General features: G+C 48.7%; 1 protein-coding gene across 4 annotated transcripts; it reads left to right on the top strand.

The window, feature by feature from the left end:
* The first annotated feature begins 161 nt into the window (after nt 1-161).
* Nucleotides 162-19,033, top strand: KDM8 (lysine demethylase 8 (putative)). Of its 4 annotated transcripts, XM_090277695.1 has the most exons (8): nt 162-215; nt 2,731-3,254; nt 5,112-5,278; nt 6,458-6,590; nt 11,192-11,236; nt 16,677-16,826; nt 17,711-17,803; nt 17,890-19,033. In XM_090277695.1, exons 2-8 carry the CDS (start codon nt 2,760-2,762, stop codon nt 18,052-18,054), a joined length of 1,248 nt encoding a protein of 415 aa, XP_090133821.1. In that variant the 5' UTR covers nt 162-215; nt 2,731-2,759; the 3' UTR covers nt 18,055-19,033. The 4 variants fall into 4 exon arrangements, with proteins under 4 accessions (XP_090133821.1, XP_090133822.1, XP_090133823.1 ...); XM_090277696.1 differs by lacking the exon at nt 11,192-11,236; XM_090277697.1 differs by lacking the exon at nt 16,677-16,826.
* The last annotated feature ends 731 nt before the right edge of the window (nt 19,034-19,764 follow it).

Here is a 19,764-nt window from a genome sequence, read left to right as displayed (position 1 = left end):
GTGCACCTGCGCAGTTCTTGGTGTTGCGCTCGTGCAACGCTAGTGCGCCTGTGCGGTCTTTTGTTTCTTCCTGGATTCTTCCGGTGGGTAGCAAGTTCCAGGGTGCCTGGAAACGCTTGACCGTGGGGTTCGGAATGGCCCTCCAGAAATAAAGCCCCGGCGGAGGGGCCGGGAAGGGAAAGGGTGTGAGGCCTCGGAGTGGAGAGTAGGTGTGGGTAAGTGCCGCACCGGGAGGGAGTAGGTGGGGCCGACGCGCTGGATGTCTGAAAGACAGCTTTTCCCCTCGGTGGGAGTTAACGCAGCATCGGTATCGCGTTATGAAATCGGTATCGGGATGCAAAAAATGGTTAAGTCACCCTGCTTATGCGTAACTGCCCAGGAGGGAGAGAGGGGTTGGGGCCACACTGGCAAAGTGTATGGAACAGAAAGAGTGCGTTCACCCTGCGCTAGCTGAGCCAAAAACTAAACAGGAGAATTACCATGGAGAAATACTGGACGTTTTACTTATCAGTGGTGTCATCCAGGAGAATGGGATGCTGTTGCTCAAAAGCGGGAACTTGATAGCGTGTAGGTTACAGATTATATCAGGCAAAAATTGAAAGACATCGTCGGTTAGGGGTTCCAGTTGCGCTGCGTGCTGATTGGTGGGAGGTGAGGTGAGGGTAATGAATCTTCAGGTCTTAGGACAGCTCTGAGGTCTTGTCCCGGTCCCTCTGTTCAGTCTTATGGGAAAGTAGCCAGGGAGTCATTTTACCTTAGGACTCAGGATCTGAAACATAAATTAGGTCAAGATATTATCTTCTTCCTGCCAGAGGTCCAGACCAGTGATCATTAAGTCAGGCCCAAGCTAGCGTCCAGCTGCCTGGTGTGTGTGTGTAGGGGTGGGGGGTGCAGAGGGGTTGCTGGTCATCTAGGGGAAAGGCTAGGTCTCTGAGTGGTATATATAGAGAGAGGGGGATGACTTCTAGAACTAGGATTTAAAACTAAATTAAAGTCATAAGGACCCTTCGTTTCAAAAGGTACCCTGTGCTGGTCAATTAAGCTTTCTGAAAAGTTGTACAGAGCTCTCTAGAAAGCTCTTGTTTTTGCAGTTTCTGTGGGATACTGCCATAATAAAATTGAAAAAATTATAATACAAAACTATTTGGGCAGCCTGTTCCCAGAAAGGCAGGTAGAGGTGATATATCCTGGATGCGGAGTGGAAGGCAGTGTCATGTCCAGCTGCTCTGGGAATGACTGTTCCAGGTCAGCCTGAGGCTTCTGTGGGGCTCTCGGGGCTGTTTCCTAGGCCGGCCAGATGTCCCCTGGGAATCGTGGTAAAATTCTCCAGGAAGCCATTTCACCCATCCAGTGTACGGACTAACCAGGGAAGTGCTTTAGAGTTTTAAAGATAATTTAAGGGAGTTCTGGGATGACTGATGGTTTCCTAGAAGGCCTTATCTTATAACCAACAGGAATCCATTTGGGCTGTTTACTAACAGCTAACCCAGGGCCGGCTTATGTTGTACATTCTGGATGTTTAATGTGACCAATAAGAAGCCTTTTATAAAGTTTGCAGTAGGCTGATATACAAAGCCAAGACTAAAGGCACTCAGAGGTTAGCTCATACAACCTTCATTGATCCCCCCTTTCCCAGATTATCATTTCATACACCAACAAACAGACCTTTATGTAAGAAACCAACACACAGGCCCTGAGAAAAGCTATTTTATGTAACCTATACCTGACCTTCCCCTGAAAGCTGTCATGGCCAATAAATGTGGCACTCTTGAAGGCTGTAATCAGATTGACCATAGGTCTGAATTTGGCTAGAATAACCCCAGTTTGTGATTTGTCCAGTCATTATATATAACCATAATTTTGAGCAGTAAAACCTATTCACATGTTAATATTTATACTTAAGGACATCCATATATAATGCCCTGGCTAATGCCACCAAAGGCACCAACTGTGATGTTTTTCCTTTCTGAATAAGCTTTATGTATTTATAGGTTTCTTCCTGAGAAGTTAAGATACCTTCTTTTTTTTTTTTTTTTTTTTTAATAGCCTTAATGAGTGCCTGCTGTGAGCCAGACTGCTTGTAGGTTCCCAGGATATGTGGAGAAGTGTTCTTGCCCTGGAAGAGCTCACAAGCTAGTATTAGAGAGAGAGATGTGTAAGCAGATATTTATGGTACATTATGACAACTGCTATAAAAGGAACTCAAGGGCTTTCGGAACACAAAACACTGTCAGAGCCTTGGCAGACTTCACACAGGGGATCACTGAAGGTGGGCCTTAAAGGTGGGATAGGTGTTTGCCACAGAGGAAGGATGTTGGAAGTGTTCCAAACAAGGACCATACATGTTCCTCTCTGAACAAATATTTATCTTGTGCCCACTGCATGCCTAATGTTGTGCCAGGACTGAACACAGTGGTGACCCCAGACAGATGGGGCCCTGCCCTCACAATTATGCCTGACAGAGAAGACCATTGTTGAAGAATCATCACAGGTGTGGTATGTGTTACAAAGGATAAGTGTAGGAAGCTCTGGGAACCTATAGGGGACCGAGTCTGTACATGATCTCCTTCTCGCTATGTTTTTTAAATCTCAGTGGTCTACATTTTGGCCACTGAATGTCATCACAACTCTGACTCTTTTACCTCAGCTTTATTTTGTAAAAACAAAATTGTATGGATTCAATTGTCCATCATGGCGTTTTGCTATCATTTTTATTTCTTCCTCCACCAGCACTCAGACTGAGCCGGCAAGTGTGCCTGATGACTGAAGGCGGCAGCCGAGACACCCAGCTGGGACTGGGGGCTCTCCAGGAGGCCCTCAGGGCACTGCTACCCCACACTAAAGAAGAACTGAAGTTGGACTTCAGTAAGAATATGGACAGGAGTGTGCAGATACTGCTGCAGCAAGCCGCCAACCTCTTCTATGGGGGCAGAAGAAGCGAGTGTCTGCAGATTAGCGAGGAGCTCCTTGACTATTCCTGGGAGAAACTCAATACCAGGGCATGGCAGGATGTGGACAAAGACTGGCGTCGGGTTTATTCCTTCAGCTGCCTTCTGAAAGCCATGTGTCTTTGTGAAGTGCCTGGGGACACTGACACTGTGGCTGCAGCCCTGAAAGTCTGTGACATGGGCCTGCTGATGGGGGCAGCCATCCTTGGGGACATCCTCAGTAAAGTCGCTGCTGTTCTCCACACGCACCTGCTCTCTGGAAAAAGACCTGCCCAAGGCCCAGCCCAGGAGCAGCCCAGCACAAAGGTACCTTGGTGGGATTGTCGGTGACCATCCTAACATAATACAGCAGCCCTGTTTTTCTAGAAGTGACAACTCCCCTCTTCCCTGAGGTGAGGCCTCAGCAGGCTGACCTCTCGGGCTGAATATAATGTCTTCATTGATTTGGAAATGGAATAGCTCCATCTGTTTTTCTTTTAATTTTTCTTCCAGTTTCTGCAGAAGCAGTACCCTTTCAGGAGAGGGGAAATATGGCAGCTTGTTGTTCCTAGGAAAGGCAGCTCAAAGGGGTTGTGTAGGAGGCTATTACTCTTGGTCAGCTGGTTGAAGTATCACCCACGTTTCTGGCAGCCTCTGTCTCTGCACTGCTGAGTTTGGGTGAGGTAGCACAACTAGCTATATTCTGTTCATGTGACAATCAGTCCTGCCCTTAGATCCTTGCACGTGTCCCTACTGGAGCTTAAGTGCATGTGGCAAAGGATACCCTAAGGCACCGAGCGTGGTTTAACTGAGAAGGCTTCAAATCCCAGTGCTGGCACACAGATCTCACTTACAATACCTCTGGGCAAGGAGGAAACAGATAAAGAAGTGTGAGAAAATGTTCAACCTCATCTCTGGCATAATACAAAAACAGGCAGTTTTATTGTATAAAACAAGGTTTTATTCAATACCCAGTGTTACCAAGGGTGCCGTGGAGCTATGGTTGTGGTGCATGGATAGACCTTATAGAGGGCAGGGCAGACATGGAGATCAAGGGACAAATACCTGTTCCCTTTCCCATGCTAAGTGTGTCCCAGGGGCACATGGAGGAGGCTTTGTGCCCAAGATGGTACTCATGGTGTGGGTGATGCTGGGCAGTGGATAGAGCTAAGGTGCCAGCCTCCCTGGGCTCAAGTTCTCACACTGCTGTCCACTGCCTGTGAGTCAGGCAAGTGCTGTGCCCCTTCTGTTCTCCTCCCTGTAAGAAGGGGTTTGCTCAGCAGCTTGATTGAGCACCAGTGGTGGCCCATTTGTGTCAGCTGCTAGGTGATGGTACAAAAGGGCCCAGACCCTGTCCTAGCACTTACAGTCCAGAGTGGTTATAAAAGGTGGGTGAAGGCAGCTTCTCGGAAGATGGTCAGGGAAGGCCTCCTTGATGAGGGATATGTGAACATAAAAGCCTGCCATGGATAGGGAGTTGTAATGTTGACGAGAACAGGCAGGTGTGCGACCTAGAGCATCGCCTGCAGGTGAGGGTGTTAGTTGCCACTGCTGCAGATGCTGAGGACTGGTTTGGGGTCCAGCGGTGGGGGAAGAAGGTGTTGACACCTACTAGGCAGTCCGTACTTTACACGAGAGCTTGTCTCTCAGTAGTTATACGGACAAGGAAACTGAAACTCAGACATAGTAATTTACTCAGCTCAGTCAGTTGGAAATGGTTAAGTAAATTATGATGCAACCACTCCTGAGACATTGCAAGGACTGCTGGTAACAGGGAAACTGGGTGGAAGAGGTAGAGTTGCTTATTCATCACCAGCATTACTACCCAGGGAGCAGGGATGTGTTTGTGAAAAGGTGGGAAAGAAACTAGGCAGTGGGAAAGAATGCTCTATGTTAGATGGTGGGGTGTGGGATAATAAGTTTCCTCAATTGCAGAATTTCTATGAAAGCAACATATTACTTTTATAATTGAACAAACATTTGAAATGACCTGGTAAGGAAAAAAATATCTTGCTCTAATGAGAAGTAAACAGTAGTAGTAGCAGTAATAATGGTAAGTGTTGACTGCCTTTGTAATCAAAGACACCTAAGCTCTCCTACCACTGATGCAAATGCCTAGAGGAATGTCTCAAATGTTGTCTTTCCTTTGTGGTTGCCATTCTGTTTTGTTTTGATTTTATACAGAAAGCCAGGAATGGCCATGTTTTGATTCCGGATATGAGGTCAGAAAAAGCAGTGGCCCGGCTTCGCTGTCCATCCCTCCCGTATTTCAGGAAGCATTATTTGGTTCCACAGAGGCCTGTGATCTTAGAAGGCGTGGCTGACCATTGGCCATGCATGAAGAAGTGGAGGTGGGTGGAAACTGAAAGCCAGAAGGTTCTCCCTCCCATTTTAGCATCCGCAGAGACTCCCTGCACTCCTCCCCCAAGTAAACACAGCCCCTGGACACATCACTACCAGTCCCTGGGATGGGTGGCCAAGGAACAAGAACTAGCAGTTGGTGCTCTGGATCTACACCAGATCTAAGACTCTTACCTCCTCCCAAGTGCTTGCCCTAAGCCATTTTTAATGAGGGCTTTAGGGGCAGACCAGTATTAAGTCTATTATGCAGTTTTATGGGATCTTAGGAATTCTATGTACTTTCTCAGGGTCCCTGAGGCTTCAGAGTAGAAAAGGAAACCAAGAGGTGGCCACATCCCCTTCTGTGTTTGCTTCCTCCTCACCCCTGCTTCTAGTCTCACCTTAGACTCAGGGGAGATAGGTCAGCTCAGGCAGCTGGAGAGTGGCCATAATGCAATAACTGTGCATAATTTTGGAAATGAGGAGTGGTCTCTACGGAGGGTTGATTGAGTCAGCCTGTCTTACAGTGGTAGCTTTATAGAGGGAGTGGCTTCCTCTGAGACTATGAGGAGGAATTCTGACTGTAGGAGCCGTCATCCTAGCAAACATGCAGTATACATACAGCGTACCAGGCACGTTATAAGTCTTACTACATACTAGGTGCCAAGGACAGGCACTTGCCACATTTTATCTCTTTATCCTTCCTGGTTCCTATGGGACAGGCATAGTCATCAACACCATTTTGCAGTGGTGAACAAGGGCTCAGAAAGGTGAAGTAGCTTGCTGAAGATTCCCCAGGTCAGTAACACTCAGGGTTGGAGTCAGTGCTGGGCCAGCAGAGTTGAGAACCCAGGCACTTCACCACCCCCTGTACTGTTGGCCGTTTACTCAGCTTAGTGACAAGGACAGCAAAGAGAGAAGGCTCTCGGCAAGCAGGGAAATATAGCCATTGGCAAGAACTGTGGCAAATGAGATTTACTGGGTCTCTCTGCAAAGCTACCCAGTGCCAGATGGGCCAGGGTCCTCACCTCTTTGCCTGAGTTGTCTTGTTGGTGGGGTGGGGGATAATGATGGTCTCCACTTCGTGAGACTTTGTGGTGATGAAAGGAGACCGTGTAAAGTATGGTAAGCAGAGTGCCTGGCAAGCAGTAGCAATAGTGATGAAATAATGATACATGTTTTTCTAATAGTTTGGAGTACATCCAAGAAATTGCTGGCTGCCGAACTGTCCCAGTGGAAGTTGGCTCCAGGTACACAGACAAGGAATGGTCCCAGAGACTCATGACGGTCAGGGAGTTCATCAGCAAATACATCCTGAATGAGGTATGTCATTTTGACTCCTTTCTCCTAATACTTACAAGGGGGAGAACACATTACATTTGGGCAAAGACCCACCATGCATTGAACTGGAAGGTTTGGAGTACAGTGTAGCCAGTCTTTAAGAGTTTAGGTCAGTAGACTGGCCAGAGCTGGGAAGGCAGGCTGCTGGGTAGGCAGGTGGGCAGACATGGCATGAAGGACTCATTTCAGAAGCTTTTTTGTTATTGTATATTTCAGGGCTTCTAAGTATATTCTAAGATTGTGCAACTGTCACCACTGTGTAATTCCAGAACATTTTCATCACACCAAAAGAAACCTCAAACTAAATAATAGTCACCTCACTCCCTTCACCAGTCAACTATGGATCTGCTTATGGTCTCTGTGGATTTGCCAATTCTGGACATTTCATATAAATGGAGTCACACAATATGTGGCCTCTATGTCTGGCTTCTGTCACTGAGCATCATGTTTTCAAGGTTCATCCATGTAGCATTTATCAGTACTGTACTTTATTCTTTTATGGCCGAATAATACTCCACTGTATGGATGGACCACGTTTTGTTTACCCATTGGACAGTTGATGGCCATTTGTGTTGTATGCACTTTTGACTAGTATGGAAAATGCTGCTGTGAACATTCATGTGTAAGTTTTTGTGTGGGCATATATTTTCATTTCTTTTAGGTATATACGAAGTGAAATTGCTGGCAGCTCCATGTGGTAGCTCTGTGTTTAACCTTTTGAGGAACTGCCAAACTGTTTTCCAAAGCAGCTGCACCATTTTATCATTTCAGATTCTGAATGGTAAGGGCAGGGGGTGATTTCCTCTCCTGACACTGGGTGGCAGAGAATGTAGATTGTCTGCCTGTGGTGCCTGAATCATCCCTATTGGCTGGGAACAAGGGGAGCCTTCAGGAGAGGGTTGTCCACCCAGCATCTGTGGTGGGCAAGGTCCTTCACGAGGTGCAGGAAGTTAGCATCAGTGGCTTGCAACTCTTCCACACATTCCCCACAGGCCGCAGCCCAGGCCCTGACTCTATAAAGCTCTGACTGAATTTGGTCATGGATCTGCCACAATAAATGGGTCCAGGTGTGTGACCATGGGGGCCTTCTCGACATTGTGACTGAACTGAGGGACCACCCTGTTACCCTTCCTAACCCCATCTCTTCCACTTCTAGATTTCCAGCCCCCTCCACAGGCACTCGGTGCAGTTCCCTGGGCTGTGGACTCCTCTGCCAGTGCCCAGAGACATCTTTCCATTTCTGCTTCTCATGCATTCCTCTCTACCCCCGCCTCTGCTCAGTTCACTGTCACCCAGGGCCTGGAAATGGGAGCTGTGGACTAGAGATGCCCCCTATTGCCATGTCCCTCTGCTTGTAGACATAAACCCAGCTAGGAGAGCCCTGCTAGCACTCTGCTGGGATGGGAAGAAGCGTAAGGCATTTTACGGAGCAGGCAGAATGGGCACTTTGGAGTCAGGCCAAACAGCACTGAATCCTGCACTGACCCTTGCTTGCTCTGTGTCCTTGGCTGGTTACTTAACCTCTCTGATCGTCAGTGCCCTAAGTTTTGGTTAGTTAGGGCTGGTTGGGGTTAGTTAGAGGTTGGCGATGCTTCATAGGGTCTTTGTGAGAATAGCACTTGTGAAGCTAAGCACAATGTGCACAGCACTGTTACTGTCGGCGGTTAGTGTCCTCTGTGCCAGGCTCTGGGAGGGCAGCGGTCACATCAGGTCTGGCTCTGCCCGGTGCTTAGCACAGGCTCTGCCATTTTGTAAGCTCTTAATGTTTGTTGGAAGAAAGAGAGAATGAGAGAGAGAAAGACAAGTTTTCGAGGAATCTTAGAGGAGGCTTCTTTACTTCAACACCATGTCAGCTTGAGAGTAGTTAGACCCAAGCTGACCCTACCTGGAGAGTTGGGAGAGAGGCATCTGGCATGCCTACTGCTCTGCCCACCAGTCCTCGCAGAGGCCTGCAGGCACCTTCAGGCAAGCCCTCAGCACCGCATAGCCCAATTTGTAAAGCACTGACCTTTTTACCCATCAGAGCAGCAGAAGTTTTCACCAAATGATAATTTCCAAGGTTAATTGCCAGAGAGAATATAAATCATTTAACTTTGAGGAAAGTAACCTGGCAGAAGCTATGAAAATTTTAAATGCACATACTCCTTGACTCGGATGTTCTGTTTTTGGACGAGATTATTAGACTGTTTATTGAAACACTGGCAAAACAACCCTACGGTCCACCAGTAGGGGAAAGGTGAGTTAATTATGATGTGTCTATAAAATGTGTATCCATCAAAAGAATGACTCTGACACGAGTGTATGGACTTGAAGGGATATTTGTGCTGTATCGTTAACCGAAAAAAAGATTTCAAATTAATACATATAGTATGATTTCATTTTTTCCCAAGAGGATGTTAAAGAGTATATTAATGATACATGATAATGGATGATACACAAGCTTTATTCCCATCTATAATTTTATCTGGTACTATAATTCAATTAAATATATTACATAGGATTGGCCAACAATCATTAATAACCAGACAAACTCCATGACTCTGTTTGGGTGACCCTTTTAATGGTGAACCCCGGGTCACAACACAGTAACTGTCAATTCCACTACACCAAAGTTTCTGGAAACAATGGCTTCTAGGCCCAAGCAGACTGTAAATAAGTTTCAAGTGGATCCTGGCATCACCCTGAAGGAATTCTAACTTCACACTGTTGGGATAATTTACCAATATGGCTCCAGAGTAGAGTAACTTTACATAGCACATTTTTTAAAAGATGCATTTATTCAGAGTCATGATCAGACTATTAATTACATTTAGCAATCAACAGCATGGGTGAAAAAGAAGAACTACATTAAAACACTTCGTAGGAATGCTTTACATGTTCCACAGAACAGAAACTAAAATCACTTGTTATACAATTAGTCACAAATACAGTCCTTGAGGCTTCTTAGACAACATTCACATGAGTGTTGTCTAAAACATGTTCTTTGTAGCAGCTGGGCCCTGCCACCACTGTGCTTGGCTGAGTTCACAAATCTTGTCTTAACTGTAGCTTCCCTCTCACTTCTCTGGCTCTCCTCTCCTGCTAAGTTTTGTTTCCTGGCAGTAATTAAAACCTTCTACCACTGCCATTGCTACTGCTGCTGCTGGAACCATCACAGCCACCTGGGTTTTGTGGTTTGACAAAGAATTGGCCTCTACCACCACAGAGCCAGAGCTTCTGCCTCCAAAGTTTCCTCCTTTCATGGGTCCACAATTTGAAGATTGATTGTTGTAATTGCCAAAATCATTGTAGCTTCTGCCACCTGCAGAGTTGTTTCCATCATTACGAAATCCATGATAGCCATCGCCACTGCCACCATATCCACCACCACCACAGCTGCCACCAAAGCGCCTTGACCACTGAAGTTTCCTCCACAACCAAAGTTGTCATTCCCACCAAAACCACCTTCACAACCACCTCTGAAGTTTCCAGAACCACTTTGACCTCTTTGGCTGGATGAAGCACTAGCCATCTCTTGCTTCGATAGGGCTTTCCTACTTCACAGTTGTGGCCGTTCACAGTACGTTATTCCTGAGTGACAGTCTTGTCTATGGAATCATGGCCATCAAAGGTTGCAAAAGCAAAGCCTCTCTTCTTGCCGTTGCCTTGATCAGTATGGTTTCGATCACTTTGCTTTTCCCATACTGTTCAAAATAATCCCTTCTGTGATGTTCTTCAGTTTCTTCCTTAGTACCACTGATAGAAATCCTTTTTACAGTGCAGTGGGCACCAGGGCTTTGAGAATCCTCTCTTAAGACAGCCCTCTTTGGTACCACCCGCCTCGTGTGGCCTTGCACTCCTGACTGCATCCACCTCCTCCACAGTGGTGTATGTGACAAACCGAAGCCCCTGGAGCCCGTGGTGTTTGTATCTCACCACCACACAGCATCCCCATTGCTCACCATGGCTCCCCAGACTCTCTTCAGATGTTTTCAAAGCTCAAACCTCTGGTAAAGAGCTCCTGCAGCTGTTCCGGCTCTTTGGGAGACTCTGACTTAGGCATGATGACTGCAGGAGGGGAGATTTTTTTTCTTAAACTGATTTTTAGAGAGAGAAATAAAAGTACTGATTTGTTCCACTTACTTATGCATTCATTGGTTGCTTCTTGTACGTGCCCTGACCAGAGATATAACCTACAACCTTGGCATACCGGGACGATGCTCTAACCAACTGAGCTACCCAGCCAGGGCAGGAGGGGAGACTTTAATGATGCTTACTCAGCAACAGCCACTGGCAGAAAAGAGTGATCTAAGAAATATATCTGCCCCTTCATTTTTAATTTGAGGAACAGCCCCGGGTCACAGGGTGACAAACCAGGCAACCTCCGTGGCAGAGGCAGTGCCAGATCCTGAGTCTCCCCATCAGCCAGTCCTGCCCAGGAGGGAGCTGATCACATCAGCCCCTGGGTCTGAAAGGAGGGCCCTCCGGGTGGCTGCCCAGGGCTGGGGCAGAAGCATGTGGGTGCTGAGAGCCAGCTAAACAGCAGTAGCTATCACCATTAACAGGCTTTCTGTGTCACCTCTGGTTTTTCTTCCATGGATTAGCCGAGGGACGTCGGGTACCTGGCCCAGCACCAGCTCTTTGACCAGGTAAGTCTGAGACCATGCTCCTCTGGCCTTCACTCTCTTGGCTTTCCTCCTCCCTTCCTGGGCTCTGGCCCCAAAGGGCAGCAAAGGATGTAGCAACCTTGTTTGCCATCCACTGGTGCTGCTCCCTGCAGTGAGCAGGGTGGCTGTCTGTGCATCGCCTGGTTCCTCTTCACCAGCCTACTAGTAGCAGGAGAGCAGGAAGGCCACCAGACCTGAGAGGCTAGGAGTGCTGAGCCCAGGGCCCCCAGGACTGAGGGTGGGGGGTGGGCCCACAAACACCAGGGTGACCCCCGGGGTGTGGAGTCAGAAGTCCATCTGTGGTCAGAACTGGGAGAGGGGTCTCAGGGAACCAGGCAAGGGTGGCAGACTCTGACCTGACCCAGAAAGAGCAAGTTGCTACCTTCATTGCAGCAGAGCTCAGGGTAGGTCCCAGCACTGCCCTTAGCATGTCTCAGATGTCTCCCAGCAAGACTGTCTCCCTACCCCTGCGCCTGTGTGTCTCTTGCAGGGGCCAGGTTCAATTCTCTGGGTACTAAGCCCTGGTGGGCCAGATTAAAGGCCCTCTGGACACACTTGTTGAAGAATGAAAGAGGAGGGGGCTGGGGCAAGAGGACGCTCCCAGTGAGGACCATCTCATGCCAAGAGCCCCAGAGGGCAGAGTGGGAGAGGTCCATGTGCTGGGCATCTCGACCAGTCTGAGAGGGTTTGTCCAGAATTACAGAGCAAGGAGAAGGCAAAGAGGAAGGCTGGGGCCAAACTAGGGAGGACCTTGAATGCCAGGTCAACAGCTCGGATTTCTCTGGAAGACAGAAGAGCCCTGTGAGGTTTTCAGCAGGAGGGTTCCCAGTAAGAGGTAGTATTCCCAAAAGAACCCAGCAGGACAGACAGGGTACTTGCAAGGGACACTGGCTGTGGACAAGCAGAGAGAGAGAGTGCAAGTTGCAAAAATACTCCTCTCGCTCTTTCTCTGTCACAAATCAGCCCCTACAGACAGACACCAGAGTGCGGCCCAGTCTGCATTGGCATCCCTGGGGACTTGAAGCAACACGGGCCGTGTCCCAGGGCCTGGTGATTAGGCTTAAGGTGACCAGGACTCCATAGCCAGCAAATGCAGAGCTCACGGGGATTGCCTGCCTGTGGAGAGTGAGAAAAGCAGGGTGCATGCGTAACTGTAGAGAATGTTCTTAGCTGTGCTGAGGACAGGAGAAATGCCACAAAAGATCAACTATAATTGTCTGTGGGAGGTGAGTGGTTTTTCCTTCTGCAGTTTCCAAGTCATCTGTGACTGTACACTCATCATGAGAAAAAAATACTTTATTTTTAAATGCAAACAAAACAGAACAAAATATGGCAGGGATCAGATTGCGCTCCATGTTTTCACAGCTGTCTAGTGAGGATGTTGGAGCAGTCAGAGGAAGCCTTGTCCTGGGGAAATGATTGAACAGTTTGGCTTTCTATCCAGTCCCTTTCCCCATCCTCACTCACTTCCTCATTCGGTACTTGGGGGTGTGGCTGCACCAGGACCATGGAGGCACTGCAGGAATGGGTTTCTTTGTAGGCCCCTGTGCACCAAGCACTGGGCTCTGCCCTGGGTACAAGGCTAAAGAAGTCAGTCACTCCCTGCCCCAGTGGACCTAAAAACCAACACCACAGATGGCGGCCTTACAGAAGGCAGCTGGGAAGGAGAGAGCTCTTTGGATCAGTCAGGGAAGGGGTTTCAAGGAGGTAACATTTGAGCAATGACCCAAAAGAAGAGCAGTGGCCAGCCATGTGAGGAGGTAAGAGAAGGGGCGAGCCAGCTAGAAACGCAAAAGGGGTTAACTTTCACCTTCAAGGGGCACAAAAGTTCAGCATTGCTGGAGCAGAGTGCATGAGGGGGCGGGAAGCAGCAGGTGGGGGCTGAGTGAGGACGGATGGTTTTCTGAGCGTGGCTGGAAACGGAAGGGTGGTGTTTCTAGCATCTCTGGCCACTTTCTGGAGATGAAGTTGATGTGAGCAGGTGTGGTGGCAGGGAGACCATTAGGAGGCAGTCGCAATGGTCCAGAGATAGCTGATGCCGTGGCAGTGGAGAGGGTTAAGAGACATGGAGTGCTGACACTGTACACTGGTGGGTGGGTGGAGGTCAAGGGAAAGGAACCAGTCAAGGAAGACCCCTAGATCTTGGAGTCAACCAACTAGTTAAATGAAGCTGAGGAGTCCAGGAGAGGCTGCTGGGGTGGTCTCAGCCAGCCCAGAGACACTCAGGGCAGGGCTCAGCAGGAGGCAAGGCCAGGCAGGGTCAGTCTGGGTCAGGACCATGGCCAACATGAGCTGGGCCCCTATCTGCCAGCACTGCTGTGTCTGCTGCTGGGGGGAGGGGGGTATCCCAGGTTCAGATGGGGCTGGATCGGCTGTGGTGTCTTTCCCAGGCCTCCCATATTAGGACTTATAGGTCCTGCCTCCTGAACTCTCTTACTAAGAAGAAAAGGAGGATTCTAATGGATCAACTCCTACTGTGTGATCCCAAGAGATCAGTCGCACTGGGCACAGCCCCTGGGCCTTTTGAAGCCACAGGTAAACTTGGCTTCCTGCCCTGGAGCAGCCAGATATCTTCCATCCGACTAGAACAAGAGGGAGCCATTTTAGAAGGCAAAGTTTGTGATTATTTTGAAGACGTTTTGGCTATTGCAGGGCCACCAGTCTTTATCTGGGGTCCCCAGAGGTGTTCGCCTCTGCTGTTCAGAGCACCTTAGGGGAAAGTCTGAGCAGCCTGGCACTGGGGCATCATGTTGGGGCGGGAGGTGGGGAGCTCTGCACTGTTTTCTGGGCCTTCTGTGCTCACTTAAAGCTCAGTGGCTCCCACTGAAAGCCTCTGGCCCAAAAACCTCTTACTGACTTTCCTTTCAGAGACCCCATGTTTTAGAATTAGAATATTTTGGCTACTACACTAGGCCTACCTTCAATTGTCAGTTATATTGCGGGGGCCTTTTCTCTTGGGGTCTCTGAATTCTTGGCCAGTGCTCTGATAACATCAACCAAGCACCTCTGGGAAATCCCAGTGATGTCATCAGGAGCCAATCAGCCTCTCAGCATTCCACAGCACTAGGTGTGTAATCCTCTGGTAGGAGGTTCCCAGCAGCCTTTTGGAATCTTGTACGCAGCTTGAGAATCCAGGGACCTTCTACTCTAAGCAGCGGACATAGTACATGTCTGTGTTTATACATAGGCTGTTGGAGGCAGACCTAAAGTGCAGAAGAGCAGTGTCTGGGTCAAGGCTGCCTGCAGGAGGACATTCCAGCTGTTCTTTTCTCTCTTTTTTATTGATTGGAGATAGACATTGATTTGTTGTTCCACTTATTTAATTTACACATTCTTTGGTTGATTACTGTATGTGCCCTGACCAGGGATCAAGCCCGCAACCTTGGCATGTTGGGACAACGCTCTAACCAACTGAGCTACCTGGCCAGAGCTTGATCAGTACTTAACCAGCAACCTGAACTCAGAGTAGCTGCTACTGAAGGAATGCCCAGTCTCCCTGCAGTTGTCTCTTCAGACCAATGGGTGCTTATTCTGAAAATACCTGAGTAAAGTAGCAGAGGCAGCTCATCCTTACAACCCTGTTTTCATACCTCTCAAGCTTGAAAAATGCCACTGGGTTCAGAGATTGTCCCAACAGGGGCCTGTGAGGAATCCAGACACCCTGAGTGGGGCGCTGGAGGCTGGCTCAGGGACATTCAGCACTGAGTTGCCTTCTGAAGGTCAGGTCAGGAAATGGGTTTATTCTGGGTGAGTTGTGTCTTCACTGTGAGCTGCTGGCTGGTTCTTTCCAAATGAGGCCAAGACCACCGCAGTCCTGCCCTGCCCTGCCTTGTCGCTCCAAGGTTGTCTGCTGTGCTGACAAATGGCCCTGAGGTTTTGGGAAATTAAATAGAAACTTAAATCTGGTCCCTAAAAGAATCATGTTAAAGCCATAAAGGTAAATCTGGTTGTGAGCATAAAATGGGCTGAGCTTGAAGTGAAAATGTCTAAGAGATGGTCTCCCCCTCAGTGCACTGAACACAAACTCTCTGGCCTGCCTGTTTCACCAGATTCTTTCTATGCTCAGCCTGTTTCTGCTGGCTTTGGAAACATGCTTTGTACCTGCCCTGGCTTTTCAAAGGAAGAAGCCAAGAATCCACACTTTGATTTTAGGTGTCCTCTTGGTTCATCCTTCCCCTGAGGCAAAGATGTTAGAATGCCTCTGCCCAAAAGAGGGTGTGGGGCTGGGGAGGAGCTAGGGTAAGAAGACACTAGAGGAGACAAGTGCTTGCAGTCTTCAAGTATATTTTTTCAGACACATTGACGTCAGACACTGATGGTACCCAGGACAGGCGACAGACAGCGCCTGCTTTCTGGGGCAGCCTCCTCCCTCCTGCAAGCCAGAACATCAGTCTCCTTGAGGGATTCCATGGCCTCCACGCAGAGGAGCGCTGCACAAGCTCACTTCCATCTGAGTCAGAGAAGTGTGGACGCTTCTGAAGACCTGTGCACATCCCCACTTTGTATGTGGGCAGTTGCCCCACTGGACACACTAGCAGCCCTGCAGTAGGGTGCCCCCCCCCCCCCATCCTCACCACCCCCGGTGTTACCACTTCTTCAGCTTTTGCTAATTTGGATAGCAGGAAATGATGGCACTTCATCTGGATTTCTTTGCTAATAGGACTGAACCACAACCTTATATTTAATTCATTTTTATGTATTATTTTTGTCCTGTGTATTGGGATCCTTATTATCTGTGTACATTCATCCTTATTTACCACAGTTAGTTCAAGTAGGTTTCCTAGTCTGTTGGTCTTTATAAATAATTTACTTAACATGTGCCAATTGTCACTGCTTTACCATTAGCAAATTTGGAAAATCTTCCCCTTTACAGATTTGCTAGTCAATCCCATTTTTTTGTTTGTTCCTTGATTTTTTTTTAATAATTAACTTTAGAAAATTATCAACTGGTTTATCTTTTTCTTTTTTTGTTGTTTTTTTTTTTTAATTAATCTCGGAGTGAGACAAACATTGATTTGTTGTTCCACTTATCTATGCATTAATTAGTTGCTTCTTGTATATGCCCTGACCAGGGATCACACCCACAACCTTGGCATATTGGGACAATGCTCTAATCTACGAAGCTACTCAGCCAGGGCTCAACTGGTGTATCTCTAAGTACAAATACAAGGAATCTGTATCAGGTTTATTTAAAAGGAAGCAAAAATAAAATGCATATGACATGAAAACAAATCTGAAAATAAAATAACTTTTCTCTAGTGATTATCTATTTTTTAAATTGATTTTTAAATTCCTGTTCAGCAAAATGTGAATACAGTGGTACTATTACACAAGAGGACAATGCATGTTTGGCTCTTCTGTCAGATAGTCATATGACTTCTGGCCTGGTTTCAACCTTCCCCATCTGCTCTGACACCCACAGATCCCGGAGCTGAAGCAGGACATCAGCGTCCCTGATTACTGCTGCCTGGGCGATGGGGAGGAAGAAGAGATCACCATTAACGCCTGGCTCGGTCCCCCAGGCACCGTCTCCCCCCTTCATCAGGACCCCCAGCAGAACTTCCTAGTCCAGGTGGCAGTCACTGCAGAGCACTGGCCCAGCCCCATGCCCACCACATTACCCACCTTCACACCCCAGAGAGGCGAACCACTGACAGGGCCGTGGGCACAAATGAAAACAGAAATGCTATTGGACCTGGGGGTAGGGGGTGCGGGGGCAGAGCATGTAGAGGAGCTGCTTCCAGAAGTGCTTCCTGGACAACCAGGGCTCATCCACTGGGACCCTGGCACCTCACTCCCACAGGGCAGGGCCAGCACCGCCTCCCACCTTGGGACAGGAGGGAGCTGAGTGCCCTCTGGCTGCCTCTGCCCTCCCTCCCCCTGCCTGCCCTCCATCAGAACCAGGCCAGCTTCTCCTTGCCAAAACCCTCTCTCCAAATGAGGAACAGCTCCTCGGCCCCTCGGTGGTTTTCCTGAGACCCAGAAGAGGGTCAGAGGGAGCAGCACCTTGTAAAGCCACCTTCGTGTTTTCCTAAGCAGAGGGTTGAACAGAAGAGCACGTGCTTCCAGCCAGGTGGACTGGTCTGTAGAGCACAGACAGGTGCTGGGGTGGGTCCCAGTGTCTTCATCTGTAAAATGGGGTGACAAACCACTTCCTTGTTGTGAGGATTACAGTTAATACACATAAAGCACTTAAACTGGTTGTCACAGTCAGGTGCTTCATAGTCGGCTACAGTAACAACCTGAGTGATTTATAATGTATCTGGAGGAAAAACACCCTGAGACTCCAAGCACATGTGTGGTAGGACTGGGGCTGGCTGGGCACAGGGAACAGCTTGGGGAAAGGCTCAGAGAGAAAAGGGAGGATGAAGGTTCAGGGACCTGCAGTTAGTGTAGGGGCAGCAGTGGGAAGTGAGGTCACTAGCCAACTGGTTGACAGGGTCGCTCTCTTCCCAGGTGCTCGGGAGGAAATATATCCGGCTGTATTCCCCACAAGAGTCAGAAGCTTTATATCCTCATGACACGCACCTTCTTCATAACACAAGTCAGGTGGGACCCAGTGTGGTATTGCAGCTTCTCACCCATCCCACCCTGTTTCTGGAGACCAGGCACATTACTTCTTTTGCTTTCTTCAGGTTGACGTGGAGAATCCTGACTTGGAGAAGTTCCCCAAGTTTGCTGAGGCCCCATTCCTGTCCTGCATCCTGTCTCCTGGAGAAATCCTGTTCATCCCAGTTGAATATTGGCATTATGTGCGAGCCCTGGACTTGAGCTTCTCGGTCAGCTTCTGGTGGTCATAGCCAGGACAAGAGGAAGGGCCTGCTCTATGCCCACCTGGCGTGGCATCCTGGAGTCCAGAGACATGTTGACTGATCCTGTGCCCTGAAGAAGCCTTCACTGGGCGGACAAAGCAGAGTGTCCAGGCCAAGTGTGTGCAGCAGAGGCAGGCAGGGGAGAGCCCAGGACATTTGAGGCCACACTGAGTTATAAGGCATCAGAAGGCCTAGAATGTGTGGGAAATGGGCAGGCAGCATGTGCTCTGAGGTTGGCTGCCTGGGTTTAAACCCGGCCCCACTGCTTAACTGCCCCGTGCTTCAGGCAAGTGTGTCCATCTGAAAACGGCAGCACTGGGCCTCATCACAGAGGGTCTGGGAGGTTAACATCTACAGAGCCCCTGCCACTCCCCAGCCCCATGACTGAGAGGCAGGCTTATCCCAGAAGCTGACACCAGAAACGTCCCAGGCCCCTACTTGCTGGGAGAATCACTGATCAGTGACATTTATGCAGTATTGTCTGGATTTGACAACATTTGTCACACCATGAGGTAAACAGTAATCTCTTGCAAAGAGATTTCTTTCATAAAAGAAATTTTAGAAGCTTATAATAGGCCTTAAAAAAATACAGTCTTACTAATACTCAAAAATACGCAGTTAAAGCCACCAGTGAAATTATAGCACCATGTTTAAACCTCTTGGACTCAGTGCTGAGGGGGTAAGATACCCGGCTGGCAGTTTAGCTCAACAGAATCAGCGCAAACCAAGCAGCTACAGCTCATGCACATGTTGGGTCTGGTGATCCTACTAACAGAAGTCTACCCTAAGGAAATACTTGAAAACTGGCCCAAGGTATGCATACAAGTGACTATCATAGCATCTTTTGTATTAGCAAACCTTAAGGAAAAAGCTGTATTGTTTTCATTACACACAGCCCTCTTGGAGTACTGCCGACACCCCTGGTCACCAGGTATGTGGGTCCAAAACAGGAAATTCTGCAACACCAGCTGGGAGTCCTGTGATTTACTTCACTCTGACACTGTCTACCTGGAGGGAGAGTTGGTCCCACAAGACTTGGGGCAGGCAGCCTTTGAGGCGCCAAGAACAGAAGAGTAGGGTGTCCTCAGGGAGCAGGCAGTGTAGGGGAGGCAGGGAGAGTCCAACGCATTGGCAGGAGTCACAGCGCTGGAGGCTGCTGGGAGCCATGTGAGGTGGTCATATGAAGGAGGAAAAATTCGATCAGGGAGGCTAAGGCCAGAGATGGGTCTAGAAGGATACATAGGAGATGGAGCGTGGGCCCAGAGGCAGAGGTGAAGCTTACTGTGTAGGGGACTGCAGGAGGCCGGGGGTGAGGGGGGCAGTGAGGGCAGGGGTGTGGGATAAAATAAAGGTGTAGCAGGAGTCTAGACTGCAGGTTCTGACTGCCAGGCAGGCTGGGACAGAAACCGAGCTTGGAGCAGTTTAAGCAGAAATACACCAAAGCAGAGACATTGGCTCCAGAAGCATAAAGGGGTACTGCGGGAGGAAGCCCAGCTCAGGCCTCCCCTGCCAGGCTTCTCTCCATCCTCGCCAGCACCTGCTGGTCTTGCTCCATTCTTCCCCATCTTGCAGGTAGGCCTCCTTAGAGGAGAACATGACCCCAGCTGATCAGCTCCATATCCTTCAGCACCAGTATCCGACCTGTAGGTTCAGAAACCTCAGGGTAGATCTGACTCCCAGGGTCACCCTGAGTAACTA

This window comes from Furipterus horrens, unplaced genomic scaffold (genome assembly GCF_987537825.1).
Source record: "Furipterus horrens unplaced genomic scaffold, mFurHor1.1.pri manual_scaffold_5, whole genome shotgun sequence".
NCBI lineage: Eukaryota > Metazoa > Chordata > Mammalia > Chiroptera > Furipteridae > Furipterus > Furipterus horrens.
This window is presented reverse-complemented; position numbering and strand designations above follow the sequence as displayed.

Bases quoted from the DNA above. Each gene is read 5' to 3' on its own strand.
- KDM8 (XM_090277695.1), top strand. From the start codon at position 2,760: ATGACTGAAGGCGGCAGCCGAGACACCCAGCTGGGACTGGGGGCTCTC. The intron at 3,255-5,111 runs GTACCTTGGTGG...GATTTTATACAG, and splicing joins AGGAGCAGCCCAGCACAAAG to AAAGCCAGGAATGGCCATGT. The intron at 6,591-11,191 runs GTATGTCATTTT...TCCATGGATTAG, and splicing joins GCAAATACATCCTGAATGAG to CCGAGGGACGTCGGGTACCT.